This window comes from Nansenia antarctica (assembly GCF_963989245.1).
Source record: "Nansenia antarctica genome assembly, chromosome: 10".
Lineage (NCBI taxonomy): Eukaryota > Metazoa > Chordata > Actinopteri > Argentiniformes > Microstomatidae > Nansenia > Nansenia antarctica.
The window spans coordinates 17757614-17777613 of NC_137680.1; the positions used below are offsets into that span (position 1 = coordinate 17757614).

General features: G+C 43.0%; 1 protein-coding gene across 1 annotated transcript in view; it reads right to left on the reverse strand.

The window, feature by feature from the left end:
• zfpm2a (zinc finger protein, FOG family member 2a) overlaps window positions 1-20000 on the reverse strand; it is a gene marked incomplete at both ends in the record, with an annotated part of 112864 nt that overhangs the window by 46795 nt on the left and 46069 nt on the right. The window contains one exon of the mRNA XM_080540282.1: window positions 12129-12253. Within this exon, the coding sequence (XP_080396408.1) occupies window positions 12129-12253 (125 nt within the window). The remainder of the gene's footprint in view (window positions 1-12128; window positions 12254-20000) is intronic.

Genomic DNA, 20000 nt, shown 5'->3' on the forward strand with positions numbered 1-20000 from the left:
ATTTCAAATTGGATCACTGGCTCAATCGCTTGGCTTTTAAACTGCTTGCCTAAGAGCAAATGTGAGGTGGGAGATAATTCGGCAGAAATCTCTCCCTGCACTGTGCGGCAGTTAGTTTACTGCTTGACTGCAAGAGAATGCTTTTTTCTTCTCCCTCCCCATCTTTCTCTTTTCAACTTTGTTAAATTGACTTTTCGCTTTAAATCGATTAAATTGAGAGTCACTGCTGTTCCTGGAATCTTTAAAGGGACACCCATCAATGTGCACATGTGCCTTTATTTTGTTACTATCATGGCGGCTAGTACAGGGAATAAATATTTTCTCATTTAGATGAGCTTTTATTGGATATCTTGCTGACTGTGCTCTAAACATTAAAGTTCACATATCAGTTATTCATTCTTTGAATTCATGTTGGAAGGCACATATTCACAAGTAGCTAGGTCATCAATATAAATCATAGATTACATATTTATGTTTTAATGAGCTTTAAGGTTATATTTCGCTGGTAGAAAAGCATGCTCACAACTCAATATGTTGATCACTGCCGTTGTGGCTTTGTCATGTTCGGACCACACTGAACAATAGGGAACCTTGAGTCTTTCAAAGACAGCATTTTTGTTATTACAAATCATTGAGGAAAAAAAAAACGGAAACACCTAATGCCACTAATGGAGTAAGAGAGGGAGGGAGGGAAGGGGAGCTTTAGAGAGAGAAAGTGAAAAAGAAGGTAGGAGGCGGGGAACCGATGAGTTCCAAGCATCCTCCATTCTCCCAAACCTTCAGGCGTAGTGAGCTGCTCCAACTCCAAACCCATCCAGTTTAGTGTAAGCTCTACCTGCCCTGCAGACAAGCTCTCACTCTCTCTCTCTCCTCTCCTCTCATTCACACCCCTGCATGGGAATGGGAGGAGACAAAGGAGTACAGTGGAGCTACGCTCCAGCCAAATGTTGAACTGTCCACCTACATCACTGTCCAACTAAACACTAGTACTACACCAACAGTATAGAAGGATCAATACCATTAAATAAGCACGTATTCATAAAGAATACTAAACCATTGAAGCAATAATCCAACATCTTAAGGAAAATCTCCTCCTTATTATAAATACAGCAAATTGCAGCCCTTTTACATTGACCTGTCTATTGCCTTCAACTATTTATTCCAATATGTTCCACAAGCTACTGTAGCTCTTTTTCAGGGCAGAATGTTTAATTCAGATTCATATGTTAATGCATGTGTCTAGCAGCAGCTGCAACATACATGCTGCTGCAACATACACGCATTAACATATGAATTTGAACGCTATGTACATTATATGAATTAGGGAACAAGAGAGAGTTGAATTTGTAATGCAAGCATTACTATTTAATAATGACTAGGAGGTACTGTACACATACACCCAGTTCTTTCTTGTGTTTGGCTTTGGGTCAGGGAAATAACATCACATGCCTCAGTCCTTAGTGTTTGAATTATTAGAGAATTCCTATTTGAATTCAATTGAGAACTTGTTTGATCTTTCCGTGTAAGTTTGGGTCGACTCCTGAAGCAATGAGAAGCTACAGTATGTGAACACATAATGGAGTACCCGCAGCCAGTGATGTTCACCTGTATGGTTATTACCATGCCCTGTGGGTCGCTGAGACAGTTGGCTCACACACACACACACACACACACACACACACACACACACACACACACACACTCAGGACAGCTTCACTTCTCACAGAGTAGAATAAACAAGTAAAGGGTCTTTCTTCAAAGACTAAATATAAAGAGCCTGAGTCAACCTCAGCCAATAGACCGGTAGACCAGTCAAAAGACTAAATAAAGACAAAGAATCAAAGATGCTAGAATAAATCCCTGACTTCAGATAAACCTCAATGCCCCCTTTATGTATTGGATTTTAATGCATTCTTTTGAACTCTTCTTTCTACTCTGTGAGACAGAAATAATATGATGCATTCATATATAGTGTCTATATTGCATGATATTCATGGGGAATATTTTCTTGCAACCCACTTGCCCACCCCTGTACCAAGGAAAACTCTCACCGTACACTAACATCTGAGATCAACAAACTGTGGCGTAAATAAAATATCTAACACATTATTTGAGACTATAGGCTATCTATCAGAAGACGAGCATGTGATGTATACACACAACTTGATGAAGATACACTTTCGCGCTTCATCAAAGATAGCAGACGTTTGCATATTATTTGATCGTATACGAATGACGCAGTATTCAATAGTTTGATTCTTGCGTGCACTTCAGAGAAAATGGGGTCTTAATAAGTCCACTTTAAAGACCGACAATATTTACACTGAGGTAAGTAAATAAGATAAAGATGGTGAACTTGCCCCTACTAAATGCATTAGACGTGAACTCCCTTATCAGAGTCTCAGCACACGGACTGTTAAAAGATGGGTTTCCAGGGCTGGAAATGGTCTTTGTTACCCAATTAGTTTACTGACGACCCCGTGGTATAATATTCCTGTTTTGACAGCCTCATACACACAACTTAATGTGGTAGACCACCGGGCCTGTAGAGTGGAAACTATCCAGGCTTCCTCTCCTCCTGCATTATCAGGGTTATTTATCTCAGCGATAGCACACCACATGACTGACCGAATCGGCATTTTTCACAGAATACTTCCATTTTCTGCTGTTCATCCATCTGGAGTCATTTGACAGGGTTTTGTCTCTTGGCTTTGCCAGGCCTGGAGCCAGAGCAGGCTGAGGCTGGGGCTGAGGCCGGGACAGGGGGGACTTATCAGGGCCCTACAGCAGGGGCTTGCCACCTCGCGGGGTGGCTGTCCTCCGTGCTCTGGAGGACGTGGAGCAAAGCCTTGATGTTCCTGGCCTCAGCCAACGCGGCCAAGAGGAAACAGAGTAGCGCAGGGCCAGCCCTGATGTGCCTCGGAGTGGCCGGGTTTACATTGACGGAGATGTGGTGGCGCTGTGCTTTAAATAATGAACGCTATCAGTAGGAGCTTGGAACTTCAGACTGGACATGTTCTGATGCTCTCCTGTGTGATAGTGATGGGTGCAAAAGCTGTTGGCTGGGAGCAAAAGTTGTCAGGAATTCAATATTGAATTTGGAGAACTTCTTGAAAATGATGATAACAATGATGAAGTAGCATGTGTTTTCAATGGCCATAGACTAGAGAGGCTGCGGTCTGATTGCTAGAGGGAATAGGAATGGTCAGCCATCTACAACTTTTACCATCACCATAAATAACCGGCTGACTCCATCGTTCACACTGTAATGCAGAATATTATCAGGAGTTCACAAATGGAAACAATCGAGGATTATCTCGACCACTTCTCAAGGAAGTTGTTTCAACATATCACAAGTACAACCATGACAGTGACAGATGGCAAAGCAGCTGGCACCACTCAACTTCTTTTCACTCTGCATTATTTTATTTATTTCTGGTCTGTTGTGTATTTTACCCATTTATTTGGCAAGACATATTGCAGATACTGTAAGACAAGCGCAATGTGTGAAAAGTTAAGGACGTTTGAGTTTAAATTGATCCTTGTTTTTCTTTGCCTGTGGATTGAAATCTACAAAATTAATAGAGATGGGCATGATTTTGATGTTGGCAACAATTTTGAAGAGAGGTACAAAATGTGCCTAAAGTACCACTGGTACCACCAAAGTACCACTCTAAATCTGGCGTAAACATTCATCAACATTTATAAACCTTTGGGAAAGTGATAGTGTGTAACAAATGTTAATGAGTGTCATATCAAGTGTCTGTGTTTATATTTATATTCAAGTGTTTATATTTATTTGTGACATACTGCATATATATATATATATATATATATATATATATATATATATATATATATATATATATCATACCCTGCACATGACTGTTTGTTCTCCAGACTGTATTGGTCAAATGTATGTTATTTGTTTCCTGATGAGCTCCTGGCAGAGAGAAAACACCCAGAGGAGGAGGGACTGCATCGACCCCCCAGGGTCCCCTGGTTCACTGGGGCTTCTCCCATCACGGGCCCACTGCTGCTGGGTAGCTATTTAACTAGCAGCACAGGCCACCTCTCACTGCTCTGAGGACAGGGCTGGCTCATTAAAGAGAAGTGAGCAACATTTCATAAGTGTGACCCAGGAATAACCCCTACTCTCTCCTGTCTATCTCTACTCTATCGGCTATGCTGAATTTATTCTTTGGAAACTAGCCAAGAGGAAAAACTTTGTTTCTTTAAAGAAGACATAATGGTCGTTGGATGTCTTTGGAAACGTTGGGGATGGAAATTGACTAGAATTAACTCGTGCAAATCCTTGAGGGGCAGTTCAAGAACAAGAACACATCCATGACAGCCAGACTTCTGCACAGCCAATACTTAGCATTACATTTGCCAGGAGTGTCTCAAGTGACCTCATTGTTTCAAGTTTCTGAACATGATTACAGTACCATAATGAAGGCTTATTCTGTTTTAAACTTCTTAACTTAACTTCCAATTCAACGTCGACAAATCGCCCATTCCCAAAACTGCACTATATAACACCTAGTATAATGACATAATATGACATTATTTCCTGTACTGTATCTTTAGCATGATTGAGTAAACTATGTAGCCATCACAGCGAGCACAAAGCAAGTCAGTGAATCCTGCTTCCCTTATCGGAGAACCTGCCATATCTGTTTGGGAGTTGTGTTGTGATGTAAGGACAGGGAAATGTCAGGTTCACTTGTAGATCAAGTCAACCGTGCATTATCTCAAACAGTGGAGCTCAGCTGTGGACACACTAGCACGGAGGAGCAGAGCGCCTCCACAGAGCTAACACACCGCGGCATGGTGCGCAGGATCCCAGCCGAGCACGGAGGAACCTTTAAGAGGAGCTTAGAAAGGCACCAAACAACGGCCCAGAACGCCCCTCCGCCACAGGTCACGACCCTGTCTCCATTTGACTCACAACTAGGCCTAACCAAGCATTATTGTCATGTCTGTCTCATTAAGCTGAGAGTATAAAAAAGGAGAGAAGGATGACTTCAATGGAATTCCCCTGATGTGTTTTTTCCTTGATCAAAATAATGTGGTATGTCATGATCCCTTTAATGTGTGAAGTAGTCAATACCAGTGTCGATAAATATATGGATGACATTAAAAGACAGGGACTAAGCCAAATAATTAGCATTTTACCAATCTGAGGAGACCTCAGACTTCATATTGGTTTAAGCCCAAGAAATAATTGATGCATGCAATCACAAATTGGTTCTCCGCCTAAAATTTGGGTCCATTATTTCATTAGACGAAGCCACATTCTTGATGCCAAAATTGTTTGTGTGTCCAACATAAAAATTCAAATCCTGTTAGTCTCGATAATGTCTGTGTTTTTCAAACCACATCCAAGAGGGAGAACTTTCAGATAGAAAGGATATGCCGCCTTTAAATGCAAATTAAAAATAAATCAAATATATTGGATTCTCTTTTGCTTATATTTTTCGATTGCTATTGCAGTGACACTCCCTTGCCAGTGCCTGAGAGGTCCTATCCTAGGGTGTCTTCTTGCATATGTAATTGGATGTTACTGTAAATAATTGCCTGGGCATGTGCCAGTGTGATGATGATGATGATTTGTGTGTGTGTTTGTATGCTCATGTGTGTGACTGTCTGTGTGTGTGTGTGTGTGTGTATGTGCGTGTGTGTGTGTGTGTGTGTGTGTATGTGTGTGTGTGTGTGTGTGTGTGTGTGCGTGCACGCGTCTGCCCCATCCGTACTCCACTCTCAAGTCCCACTGATTCTCCTTTCCAGCCATGTTGAATCCTCTTTTCCTTATCAGGCCAGCCCAGGCCTGCATCAGGCTCTCCTTGCTATGACAGAGGCTACAACAATAGGCCTGCGATACCGCTGCTTAGCGCTGCGTTTCGGAGGGGAAACCTGCCACGGGCGCAGATTAACAACAACACACACACACACAAAAAATAGATTGCAGCCTCCAAAACAAAACATTTTTCAGAATGCCTCCCCTTGATTAATGAAGCAATGACAAGAAGAAAAATATAATTTTGGCGCAGAAAAACCCGCCACCACTTGTTAAAGTTTAGGATACTGTAGCTAACAATAAACATATTGGAAGGAGAGGAGGGTGGGCAGAAGAGGGGAGATAAATGGCTGAATGATGGGTTGAATAATTTCTGGAGCTTTTTTGGTGCTCGGGCCCCACATTCCTAACCTTGTACTAAATTACACAATAAAAACACTCCTGAGCCTGACAGCCACTGCCCCTCTCCCAGGTGCAAATTAGGACACTATCTTGTCATTTTACTATCCCTCCACTCCAAAAGGTAAGGCTCTCTGTTCACAGCCAAAAGGAGGGTCTTAGAAAAAAAAACAAAAAAACACACACACGCATGCACATGGACATACACGTGCACACACTAACACGCACCCAGACCCCCCCACACACACACACGCACGCACGCACGCACACATACACACACACACACACACACACACACACACACACACACACACACACACACAGTCCAACAGAAGATAACACATTATTTACTGTAGCAGACTCAGAATTTTGGGATACTGCATAATATTCACACTCAATTTAACCATACACAATGTTTTGTTCTACAATGCTGTAAAGACAATACAAGCTCTTAATGTGCTCAGTGCACGCAATGCATATGACAAGATTGACAAAAATATAGTTGAACATGACACACTGTTTGTCCTCCCTCTGTTTCACATGCAACAATCCCACTGCCAGCTGCTTCCCTGAGGTGACTTCCTGCTTGCTCATAAACACGTCATACTGGACCAAATATCATAGACAATATAGGGAACGCAAAAATAATAGTCTTGACTTTGCAAGTGAATTTTCTCCTATGCTACATCAAATACAACAACAAATTAACTGGCTTAATACTATAGTAAATACAAATTTCATGTTCATGGTTTATCAAAATAATACACACAAACTGGTATATAAATTGGTACCTGGACTGGACATGGAGGATGACACACACACACACACACACAGACACACGCACACGTGAAAATGCGCACGCACGCACGCACACACACACGCACGCACATGCACACTAAAGCAGCTGTGTCACAAACCATGTGTAATCTACACCAGAACATGATATTGGCTTCAATATTGTCTCTCTACAGTCACTCTGGATGGTTAAAGTAGTGTTTTTACACTAATGTTTCCTTTACCTGGACACTGGTAAAAAAAACTCAACCGAAGAATAAAGTGAAACGAGCAGAACCTATTGAATCCATCCTTTACAGTAGACCTTGACTAAGCACCGTAATTAGCGTTAGCTGCGCATCGAGCAGGAGGCTACACCCTCATCAACACACATCTAGGACAGAGCCCTAAATCTGCAGCTCATTAATAGCTTGCCTCTGAATCAATTATTAACACCTAAAATGGACTCCGGCTCACAGGGCCTTTACTCCAGGCAAGCAGTGGGCCCTTTTCCCAGGTTCTGTCCAGCTTGGGTAATTACCACGTTTAAGACACCTGCTACTCAATAGCTTCGACCCAGACTTGTAATTTAGCCCCCTATTGCAGACATTTATGTCTGAGTGTCACTATTAATTTGCGTTAATTTGGAGTGCGAGGCTGGGTGGGCCGGCCGTAGCGAGGCTGAATGGGCTCGTCGCTCACCTGCGCGGGGCTGCCTCTGTAATTGGACTCTAATAGTCTGATTGATCAGTTGGAGAAGTGAGGGATGAGTCCCCGCCATGGCAGCTCCATCAGTCAGGGGGAGAGAAGGAGAAAAACACAGAGCCAGAACAGAACAGAGGACTGAGAGGGGACCCACAGCTTTGGGTTTCTCTCTCTCTCTCTCTCTCTTTCTCTCTCTCTCTCTAACTCTCTCTCTCTCTCTCTAACTCTCTCTCTCTGTCTCTCTCTCTCTCTTTCTCTCTCTCTCTCTCTCTAACTCTCTCTCTCTCTCTAACTCTCTCTCTCTGTCTCTCTCTCTCTCTCTCTAACTCTCTCTAACTCTCTCTCTCTCTCTCTAACTCTCTCTCTCTGTCTCTCTCTCTCTGTCTCTCTCTCTCTCTCTCTTCCGCACTGTCTCCCCATCTCTGTCTCTGTCTCGCTCTCTCTCTCCCTCTCACAAACAGTAAAACGACTCCAACCCGGGGGGTGAATGACTTTGTTTTCACTTCAATCCCGCCCTGCGTCCTTCAGGAGTAAGTGACTTTGTCCAGTTTCTGTGATTGTGGTCGGTTATGGCACAGTCTGAGAGTCTGAATTCGGTACGAGGCGAACGTGATCTGTCCTCTCAATGAATCACTTGTTTTCTTCTTTCAAGACTATCGTGAATGACGAAAGGGAACTAGTCTAGGTCGTGTAAGCATCTAACATCGATAACGTGTGACTTGTGTGATCAGCTGCCTAACGGGTTCCCAGCAGGCTTACGGCTACCTCATAACAACCTCACCAACCTGGGGCCTGGAGGCTGCCACGGCCATCCCATCAGCTGTGAAATCTGCTTTCCTCTTTGATAAACGGTCGAGATGTGACCCTATCTCTGTCCTGCAGATGCCCAGATTTCCTGTCATGCCTTTTTTCCCCCTGTTTTTTTCCCCTTCGTCTCTTCCTCTCCCGTCTCGTCCTGCCTGGACAACTGTAACGCTCCGCTCGCTGTTCTCTCTCAGCATCATCCATCACTCTGCCCAGTCACTGAGACCCACAGCAGACCCACAACATTCCCACTGAGACCCACAGCAGATCCACAGCAGACCCACAACATTCCCACAACAGACCCACAACATTTCCACAGCAGACCCACAGCAGACCGACAGAATTCCCACAGCAGACCCACAGCAGACCGACAGCAGATCCACAACATATCCACAACAGACCCACAACATTCCCACAACATTCCCACAGCAGACCCACAACAGATCCACAACAGACGCACAACAGACCCACAGCAGACCGACAGCAGATCCACAACATTCCCACAACAGACCCACAACAGACCCACAACATTCCCACAACAGACCCACAACATTCCCCAACATTCCCACAGCAGACACACAGCAGATCCACAACAGACACACAGCAGACCCACAACAGACCCACAGCAGACCGACAGAATTCCCACAGCAGACCCACAGCAGATCCACAACATTCCCACAACATTCCCACAGCAGACCCACAACAGATCCACAACAGACCCACAGCAGACCGACAGCAGATCCACAACATTCCCACAACAGACCCACAACAGACCCACAACATTCCCACAACAGACCCACAACATTCCCCAACATTCCCACAACATTCCCACAGCAGACACACAGCAGATCCACAACAGACACACAGCAGATCCACAGCAGATCCACAACATTCCCACAACAGACCCACAACATTCCCCAACATTCCCACAACATTCCCACAGCAGACACACAGCAGATCCACAACAGACCCACAGCAGATCCACAGCAGACGCACAACAGACCCACAACAGACCCACAACAGACCCACAACAGACCCACTGCAGATCCCCGGCAGACCCACTTGGCTAGGCCTCAGCCTGGCTGTGAGGACCCCACAGTCCCTCCTACAGCATCTCCTCACAATCAGATTCTACCCCACTGGTCCCCTGACTGCTAACCGCTCCTCATTGGGCTTGATCACTACAACACAACTGGCCAGCCCTAACATTCCTCTTAAACTCTACTGGTACAACGATGCACTGGTTATCACCAATGCAATCTTAACATTCAACAGAAGAAAAAAAATCACGGTTCATCCACGAACGGGTCTTCATTCAATGTCTAAAGGAGTGAGAGAGAACTGGCTTACGTATTCAACAAGCATACAAGGATTCTTGAGCGAGATACAGCGAGTCTTAGAATGACATGTCGGAGAGAGAGAGAAAAAAAATGACTTCTTGATTTCAGGGAGGGCATATCAATATCACACAAGCAGGGTCATGTGTTTCAGAGCTTGGATTTCACAGTGTGAGACAGGTGACATTAATGCCATACCTGGCCGCCATGGGGTAATTCATTCACCTCTATGGGGGTTTCAGAATCTAACAGAGAGGGAAAAAAAAGATTTAATAGTCTCTGGAGGTCACACTTCATAAGAATGACTGAGAGCGCCTCGTGGGTGAAGTAGAGAACCCATGAAGCAATCAAGGTTTATTTCTACCTCAAATGCTTTATACCGCCTGCTGACCCTGTGGATGGACACCGGCTAGCCTGACATGCATCAAAACTAGCAAGCTCTCTCCACACAGCTCATTTCCCCCCCCCCCCCCACACACATTTTACTTCCTAAGGCTTTCTCTGGGTGAAATATTAGAGCTTGTTTCTGTCTTTAAATGTCAGTGTTTAAGACGCGTACAGCTCCCGTTCCTTCCCTGCTAGAAGAGAATATGATAAAGTACCTTGTTGGGGGGACGTTGCCAGGGGCGGTTGACTTTATAAGAGAACTGCTCAATAACCAAGAGGGTGATGAAGAAAAGGCCACACAGTATAATATTTGCCTCTGGTAAAATGGAGAAATTGATTGATAGCTCTCTTGTTTACCTAGATGTCTGATGAAGTCAACGTACAGTCACAGTGTTGACACCTGAAAAGGCGGCTCAATAAAACAAAAAATATGTGACTCAAGTTCACCCAGGTTTTAATGAGGTACTGTGTGGAGCTGCAAGCAGCCCGTACCCCATTTGAGAGAAGAGACTCAGAGAGAAGAGGGCAAGCAGTGAAGCATTGCAAGTGCACCCATGAGAATAGACACACATGAGATCCTTAAAGGCAATATGCCAAAGCTTTCTTTACCTTTAATTGCAACAGAGTTGGCATAGTCTCTAACCCCCTCCATAGCCCATTACAGGTGACGACCAGTACCTGACTCACTTCAAACCTAAGATAGGAGGAGCTCAGAGAGGGAATGGATTCCATAGAGGGCTGTTAGCTAAGCACCTGCGGGACAAGTATGCCCAACAGCTCTCTTTAAGAATGAGATCAATTTAGAATGTATATTTAGTCCAGAAGGTAGTCTGGCTTATTGTATGTTTAAGGATGATACAGAAAACTTACTGCAAACACTCATATAACTGCAGCGGAATACAGTTAAATTCAATACTACTTGTTCACTCTGTGGGCAGTTGACTGTCACGTTGGCTAGCTGTCATGTAAATTCATGCAGGGATGGGGGAGACTTATATTTGTATGTCACACCGTACAGGAAGTTGAGGTGTTCATCCTCGGAATCACTCTTTGCCCAAGGATAACTGGCTTTGCCCTGAGTGGAGTCCATATTTCATGGCTGTAAGACTGCTGGAGTTATTTAAAGCCATTGATGACTTAAAAATCATGAGGGGAGCTTAGAAAACAGTCCAAAACAGTTCAGAGAATTATTTAATAAAGTTACGCGTTAAAGAAATCCGGAAGAACAGGGCCTCCGAGTCCGAATTCCTTGTGGACTTTTCCTTATGTTTCTTAACAGGATGAATGTGAGATTGGTTACAATTTTTAATAAGAGTTTCTTAATTAATCCAAATGCAAAATGAAATATCAAACCCTAGAGGACTCCTCTTTCCACCAGAGCACCAGGTCAACACATTTGTGAGCGTTTAAAGAGAACTAAACTAGGAAGTTCAAACAAGAGGGTCCAGCTGATTGATGTAAAGCTGGGTTGAAAATAAAACATAAAATATAATGGATCATAACTTCATTGAATAGTGGCCTGGACTCAACTCAAAACCCACCAATTAAAGCATTTAGTCATAAAATATGCAGATTAAAATGGTTAAAATGGATGCACTTCAAAGCCTTTTTAATCCCAGAACAGCCAACGCTATGGGTCTAACTATGAGTCGGAATGTCATGGGAATTCGTTGCCTCCTTCCATTAAAATAAATGGGCTTTACCCCTGATATTGGGGGAGGGAACATTCTAGTGGCCTTACATGCAAGGCTTCTAGGAAAGACTTTCTAGTCATTTAAAGGAAAACGCTGGGCATAAAAGTCTGGGTTCAAACAAACAAACTGAAACGGTTTGACAAAAAAAAAAAAAAAAAACGTTTTAGAGTACCACACTCACAAGAGTGGACAGTAGAAGTTTGAGGAGAAGTCAAAAACGTGACATACCATGCCGTTCCCGTCAATGTTCATCTCGATCTTCCCCTCAAAGGGCCCCCACGTCGTGCCCACCGGGAGTTGCTGCCGGCTGTGGATCCGCCGCTCTCCGTCTTTAAGGTGCGCGTCCAGCTCTCCTAAAACACCAAGCATCCAAACAGTTATCCATATTGCTTATCCTAAAGAGTAAATGCTACAGTGTGACCATAGATAACCATCTATCACCATTTCTTCCCCTGAAACATTCCCTGTATTTATTTCCTATGAAAAGTACTAAACTGTGCAGGCTAGGCCACCTGCGTAAAAGACAAGCAAATCATGCAGGCATCCATCAGATGGAGTGCTTCAGAACAAGAGCGCCGTAACCTTCCTTGAAAGGTGTCTTCTGCTGTGATAATCTCTGTGAGACATTGCAGGCTCAGTGGCTGGCAGCAGGACTATTTCTGTTGTTCCGGGAAGGCTCCTTGTTAGTGCTGCGCAGAGCACCAGTTAATTAACGGTGTAACAGAATAGCACTGTTAGTGCAGCTAGCCTCCCCCCCCCGCCGCCTCAAACACCCTGGCTATCTTATCTCTTAGATTCAGTGTACTTTTTTGGGACAGTGATTAATCAAATAGTTATGATAATAGAGCCCTCAGCCACGGCGTGCGTTCTGCCTGGGGGGAAGTCAGCCTCTCAAGTGCACATTTCCGCCTGGTCGCCTTGACAACACTACTGAGTGCCCCCAGTCCAGGAAGACCTATGGCTCCGGAGGATTTAGACCCTCCAACCTCAAGTGCTATCTGCTTTATCTTCATGTGAACCTACTGTACTCTTCGACGGCGCCCAAGTGTTATGACTTCAGCACTCATAATACCATGTCAACCTTTTATTGCAGGCATATTTTTATAACCTATACCACACGGTATCTACCCAGGTCCTGTTTATTTCTCATAGTTCTTGTTATGACAAGCATATGAACATACATTTGTAGTTCATAACATTTCCTGTAGCCTAAACGTGCTCTGCTGTCATTAACACTATGGGTGAACCCGTGTCTTTTCACGTGCGTGTGACTTTTATAAGTGAAATAACTTTGCAGCTGTGACAGACACCTCCAACTGCTTCACTGACTTTTCCTAAGTAATTGTTTTAATACTAATGTCAGCGTTAGTATTTCAAAATCACACTTGGAAGCGTTTTTATAATTATTTTAAAACCATTGCCGCCAAAAACATGTGATATGGCGTGTGATATGGCCCGTCTGCTCCTGTGTGTGTGTGCATAAAGGCGCATAGCCCGTTGAAAGGAGGAGGGCACAATATTGTGTGCGATAAAATCAACAACCAACTCTTGTGTAGAAACTTGATTGTATATACTGTATTTCCAATTCTATTCCATTACAAGATTTAGCTGTATACGGCCCTGTTGCAATTGCGTAAAGGCACATATGTGACGGCAGCTAGTGAAAGCGGGAACAAGTCGGCAACCAATCAAAATGTTCAGACTTTTATTCAGAAAAATGTCAATAAATGTCAATGTTGTTGAAAATCAATGACACACTCGCTAGTCAAGCCAAAACATTGCAATGCAATGGATTTGGTGAGTAATCCCCACTACTACTAGTTAGTGTAGAGTAGTGGGGATTACTCACCAAATCCATTGCATTGCAGTGTTTTGTTCCCACTTTCATCAGCTGCTGTCACTATTTGACTGTGCGTCTTGTGGTTTGAAGTACTTTTTAACTTTTTATTTTTACAAAACACATATGCCTTCAGCTCTTACTGCTGCTGTACAAGTACAATTAATTAAATGTATGAAATTGTGATGTTTTTTTGTTTTTTTTACAATATGTACAGCAACATTTATTATATATGTATCAGATATTTTCAACTTGTAAGAGGCGCTAATGGTATACATCGGTATTCTGGGCGTTGCATGTTAAGTGGAATGATCACTGAACTTTATAATGCTTCTGTGATATAATGACCTATTCATCCCAGTTCCATTCTGTAAATATCAGCCTTGTATCTACGACAGGCTATTGTGTCAGCCTGTTGGTGTAGAGAAGCACGTATGTGCTCCTTCTCATGCATAAACAACGTTAGGTGACACGCTACGTTGTTGTTCCATAAATATCACTGATACCTGGGGGGATCGTACTCCGATCACTAGTGATCACTGTACCACACAACAGGTCAGGATCACTAGTGATCACTGTACTAGAACAGGTCAGGATCACTAGTGATCACTGTACTAGAACAGGTCAGGATCACTAGTGATCACTGTACTAGAACAGGTCAGGATCACTAGTGATCACTGTACTAGAACAGGTCAGGATCACTAGTGATCACTGTACTAGAACAGGTCAGGATCACTAGTGATCACTGTACTAGAACAGGTCAGGATCACTAGTGATCACTGTACTAGAACAGGTCAGGATCACTAGTGATCACTGTACTTGAACAACAGGTCAGCATCACTGCATTGTCTTCATTTCTTTTTTTAAAGTTTTTTTTTCTGAGTGGGGCAGTCCCACTCATTCTTTATATTTTTTTTATTGGACAGATACAGTGAAGACAGACAGGAAAATAAGGAGAAGAAGGGAGAGAGGGCATGGGGCCGGATTCAAACCCATGCCATTGGGATATGTGTGCACTGTAGACCGCAGTGCTAGACCACTGGACCACCCCAGGCCACCGGCTTTAGGTTATTTTATGATCTGGGTCCAATAGTCCTAAAACATATTTCCATTCATTAGTTACACATTTAGGATTACAGTAATATACAGACCTTTGATAAGGCATTGCAAACATTACAGCCAAACAAACGTATGGATACGTAGGAGCTCTACCATCATCTGCACTCTTTCTGCATGATTATCAGTATGAGGCCACTGCCGACAGTATGTCCAAACAGTCGGTTTATTTTGTTGAGGAACTGGGGGCTTCTCTTCATCTTCTACAGTAGCACACTGAGTTCCTGGTGGTGTGGTGGAAGGTGGGTAAGCTCATTAGAGAGAAATAATTAAACATTGGAGCACAGCTGGTCCGCATCAGAGAGAGACTCACTGCAAGCACAGCCACCGCTTGATGCATTCTGTTTGTCCTCTGATAAGACTGACGGCCTTTAACCACTTGGATGCTAGTTCCTGTTTAGCCCTGCTTGACACTCTGGTAAAGTCATCCCCAGCGGCTGAGTTCCCTCTACTTTTTTTTTTTTTCAGGGATGGTTCGACATGGGGGGGGTGGGGGTTGGAGTAGTAGGTGTGAGAGGGGGAAAGGGGTACGATTCAATCGGAGGTTTGAGGTCCATCATCTTCGGGTGCCAGTTGTTTGTGTCCTGTACCAAATGCTGCCTGAGGACCTTGGCTCCCAGCTGGCTTGTCACATCTGCTGCAGATACCGACAAACCACCTCAACAAAAAACACCAGCTGAAAATAATAAGCCTTCATCATACGCTAGCTTTTCATTGGCCATGAGCATTTAGAAGTTCACTATCTATACCTAGAGAAACATACAGTACATCTATTATAATACTGTAGTAGCCAAATAGATACGTTTTAATAGGTCTGTGATAACGATTCTTATGAATCTATAAGAATCTAATAAATCAGACTTTCATTTTTTTTTATGGTAACCATTGTCCCACACAAAAACATTGATAACATCTAAGCAACTTCCCCCACAGTGTTGAGCATGAGGAAGACCAGGGAGAGGCCAGAAGCTTGATTGTAGCAGTTCAGTATAATGATGTTTATTAGGAGACTGCAACTCATGCTCACTCTATTCTATTGTCTTAAATCGGGTGGTTTAATCACAAATTCAAAGGACAGCGAGGAGGACTATTTAACCCTTTTATCAAACGGGAGGACATGACTTGAAGAAAGGGCACAAAGGGAGACAGGAGGATTTAACAAACCCTACCCCCTGTTCTCCTCAATGTCGCTCATCACCCAATACTGAAATGCCATGGTCTTGGCAAGGGGGAACTGATGATGTGACTAAAGAGCTCTCCCCCCACCCCCACCCTCCTCCCTCGATAAGATCGTCATCTGTCGCTAGACTCTAGGGTCTGTTCCTGCTCTCCACAGATACTTGGCAGACCAATGAATGTCCCTTTGTGTGGAGAGATCTTCCTCAGATAGCACCCAAGATGCTCTACGCTGGCATCTGTTTGTTTTCTGTTATGGCGGAGAGAAATACGGAACCTCATCTCTCCCTTCACTGGCATACGACTGAATACTAACGAGCTGCCTTCATGGCAGGGTGCCATCTTGGTATGATTCAAAGAGTAGATGGTTGCGGAGGCATGGGCAGAGAGACGACCCCTCCCCCCCCCCTCCCCCCAAAAGACGAACACCCCATTTTTGAGACAATTATTAGATCTACAATGACAACCCCCATGGCCTGCCATTTAAAATAATAAAGATGAAGGACATTTTGTCCTCACATTAAGGTGGCTTTAATATACTGTACAGTCTTTGTAAAAACTGTTTCAATCCATTTTGAGGAGGTGAAGTCGATGTTTGCTCTGTGTAGTAGAGGGTCTGAAGAGTGAAAACACTTTAGTTTTGTCAAATCAGATTCAAACGTAGTTTTGAGATTCACAAATCCGCGCAATATGGTGGACCAGGGAGCAGCCATAATGATGGATAGATTTTGCATTACCAATGTTCAAGTGTTAATGATGTACTGTAGCATGGAGTGGTACTAGATTTCCTTAATATACATTTCCTTGAGTGGGTAAAGAGCCTGCTAAGGTCCAGAAATGACTAATGACATCATCAGCTGGATACTGTAGATGTAACAGTCGTTAAAGCATTGGAGTCACTGTGGCCATTTGAAACATGTGAATATTAGTTCTGTGACCATTGAGGAGATCTAGCTCAGTAGAACTCTTTTCCTAATCTGTTTGAAACATTATCCTGAAACATTATCCTGAAATACTTAGATATTTAATCAACTAATAAAACCCACTGGCTTTAAATTCAATAATCCTTAAATGCAATTATTACTCTAGAACAGGGGTGGCCAACCAGTCGGAGACTAAGAGCCAAACAAAATTGTCTAGAAGGAGATACATTAAGAGACATTTTTTTGATTGAATGCTAGTGCTTTAATCAAAATAACAACCTTCTGCATTATAAAACGATATATTCGCACAGATTTGTATAACCATGTCAACACATTTCATGGAGAGGTAAAAGACCGCTGTGTTCAATAACCCATGAGTGGCAATTCAGAGACGGAGTTCCGATATTAAAAGCGACAGACCAACACTATTGACATACCAAGTTAGAGAACTTCCACAAATTAATATACCACATGAAGCGCATGAGGTGAAATGGAATGTACTGTATCGTTCAACAAAAGGGGCTACATCTTTAAAGGAGATATGTGATATAACATTTTACAGCTGAAGGAGAAATGTCACAGTGCCTTGATAAGAGAGCGATGAACTTTCCTCCCCTTCCCCTCAAACCACCATTATCAGGTCCAAGTGAACAAAATGCATCATTTATAACCCAGAGGCGCACCATTATCTCTGGGCGAGACACTTGTTTTAAAACACAGAAGGACCTTTTCCCCCTCCTCCTCTCCTCCTCTCCCAGACGAAAGCCCTCTGCTTGGCTCAGGCCCTCCCTTTGAGCAGCAGGAGAAAGTTGACCGTTTTGGGAGAGCAAGTTTCCAAGCAACCACATGCACTTGGCTAAGAAGGGGTGTGGAGCTGCCCTATAGGTCAGCCTTGTTTTCAGCCACGTTGAAGGCTTGGGGGGGAAGAGTTAAACAGGCCAAAGGGATTAGGGGCATTTGAGCCATGACACAAAGCATGGGGGCCTGCAGGGGTGATCTTGCCAGGATTTTGTTTTCATACAAAGTTATTGATAGGTATATGCTGTATTATATAGTTGCTCTTCAACAGACACAAATTAAAGCACTCAATGGAAATCAATAATCAGTAACAAGAGCAACAATAAACGACTGTAAGTATTAAAAACTACATTTGGTCAAAAGTTGATGGACAAAAACAAACATCCTGAAAACGTGGTCTTATGTATACAATTGACATGAATACTGTGGCAGCGTCCTATCATTGGACAATAGAAATATGCAGTTGTCAAGTGCTCAGTTTGATCAAAGGCCTACCAGCGAGCATACAGACAACAATCTCTGAGGCATCCATCTTACACAAGTGCCAAACTGTCCATTGATAGCATGTAAGGGAAGACAGAAAAACTTAAAGGATGATTGTCCTCCCATCTCAAACAACATCTAGAGGACACACTATTTTTCTTATAATTTGATTGGTTTAAATGTTTTATTTTTTTGCCAAATTTGTGAACCATCAGAAGGATATTTCTCCTATTTGCCTGTCAGAATGGATGAATAATTGATACCGTGTTTATTGGTAATGCATACACGTCCTCTGAGGATGGTGAGGTGTTTGCTGAAATACAAACGCTTTTTTAGACGTTGCATGAACAAACAAGTAATTGAGAAGAAGGTTTGATAAAGTCTAATAGAGTCTAGTTTATATTTTAAAAGAAATCTAAGATATGATGGTAAACCTATATTTGAGGCAACTGTTACCTACTCTACGTCTTTAATTTCACAATCTGTTTACAGACCGAACACTCCAAAAAGTACTCCTGAACCCCTTCCCAAGTCAATTACCAGATTTCAAACTTTCCGTAAACGGGAATTCTGTTTTTCCTGGGTGACCTAGTTGTCTTTTGTGAGTAGGTTTTAGCCGGAGCAGTTTGACAGTCAACAGATAAGATGGATTAAGCTTTTTCATCCAGTTTTGATGTGAACAGCGTAAAAGCGGGTTAAATCATCCAGTTTCAGGAGTATTTTTAAATGCCTGGAGATAGTGTGATAAAGAAGCTAAACCTAAGACTTGGGCTGGGAAGGTCAAGGTCGAGGTTTTAGAGAGCAGCTACCCCGGTGATGAGGCCAGCTCCTGTCTCAGTCAGAGCAGCTCACTGCAGCAGCCAAGCCCACCTCTCATCACACAGAGAAAAGATACATGTGAGGAGTGAAACAAAATCCACCAAGCCCACTACGGGCGACATCAAAGAGCCATGCACCTCTGTACTGTGTGTGTGTGTGTGTGTGTGTGTGTGTGTGTGTGTGTGTGTGTGTGTGTGTGTGTGTGAATACTGTACGAAAATGTGTGTGTGTGTGTGTGTGTGTGTGTGTGGGGGGGACAGAGATGAGCTGTATGTTTTTGTTCCTTATGTGTATTTATACAGTATGTCACTGTAATGTAACAGAATGTTAATGGTTTTTCTATAAATATCTCATGCTCTAATTACCTTTGGTTTATATTTTCATGGTCAAATTAATATGACAATGGATATGTCAATCTGTGGGGGGAAAACATAGACTTTCATTATCTGTTCTGAAGAAGTTTCTGGCGCAGGCAATGGCTGAAGGTGAAGCTAAAACAACTTGAACTACAGTATAGGTGTCAGGCGGAGGGAGAAGATTTGCACACATTTTACACGGTTTACGATTACTATCCTCTATAAATCCTCACAACGGTACAGTATTTATTATGTGTTTAGTCAGATTGAAAATTGATGCAACTGATTTATTTGCAATACATCAGACAACCTACCTAATGCAAAAAAAAAGAAGAAAAATCCTTAATATCCAGATATGTGAAAAGTAACTAAAGCTATAAGGACAACTTTGCCTAAATTTACACAAATATATACTGGACATGTTACAAATATATTGAGAAATAGCTTGGGGACTGTATAGTTCTATATAGGGTGGCAAAAGTTAGTCAGAAGCCTATTATCTCTAACCTGAGCTCAGATATGCTAAATATGGGCAGAGGAAGTGACAAATACAGTCATGTGATTCAGTCTAGCCAATCCTGAATTCATTTGA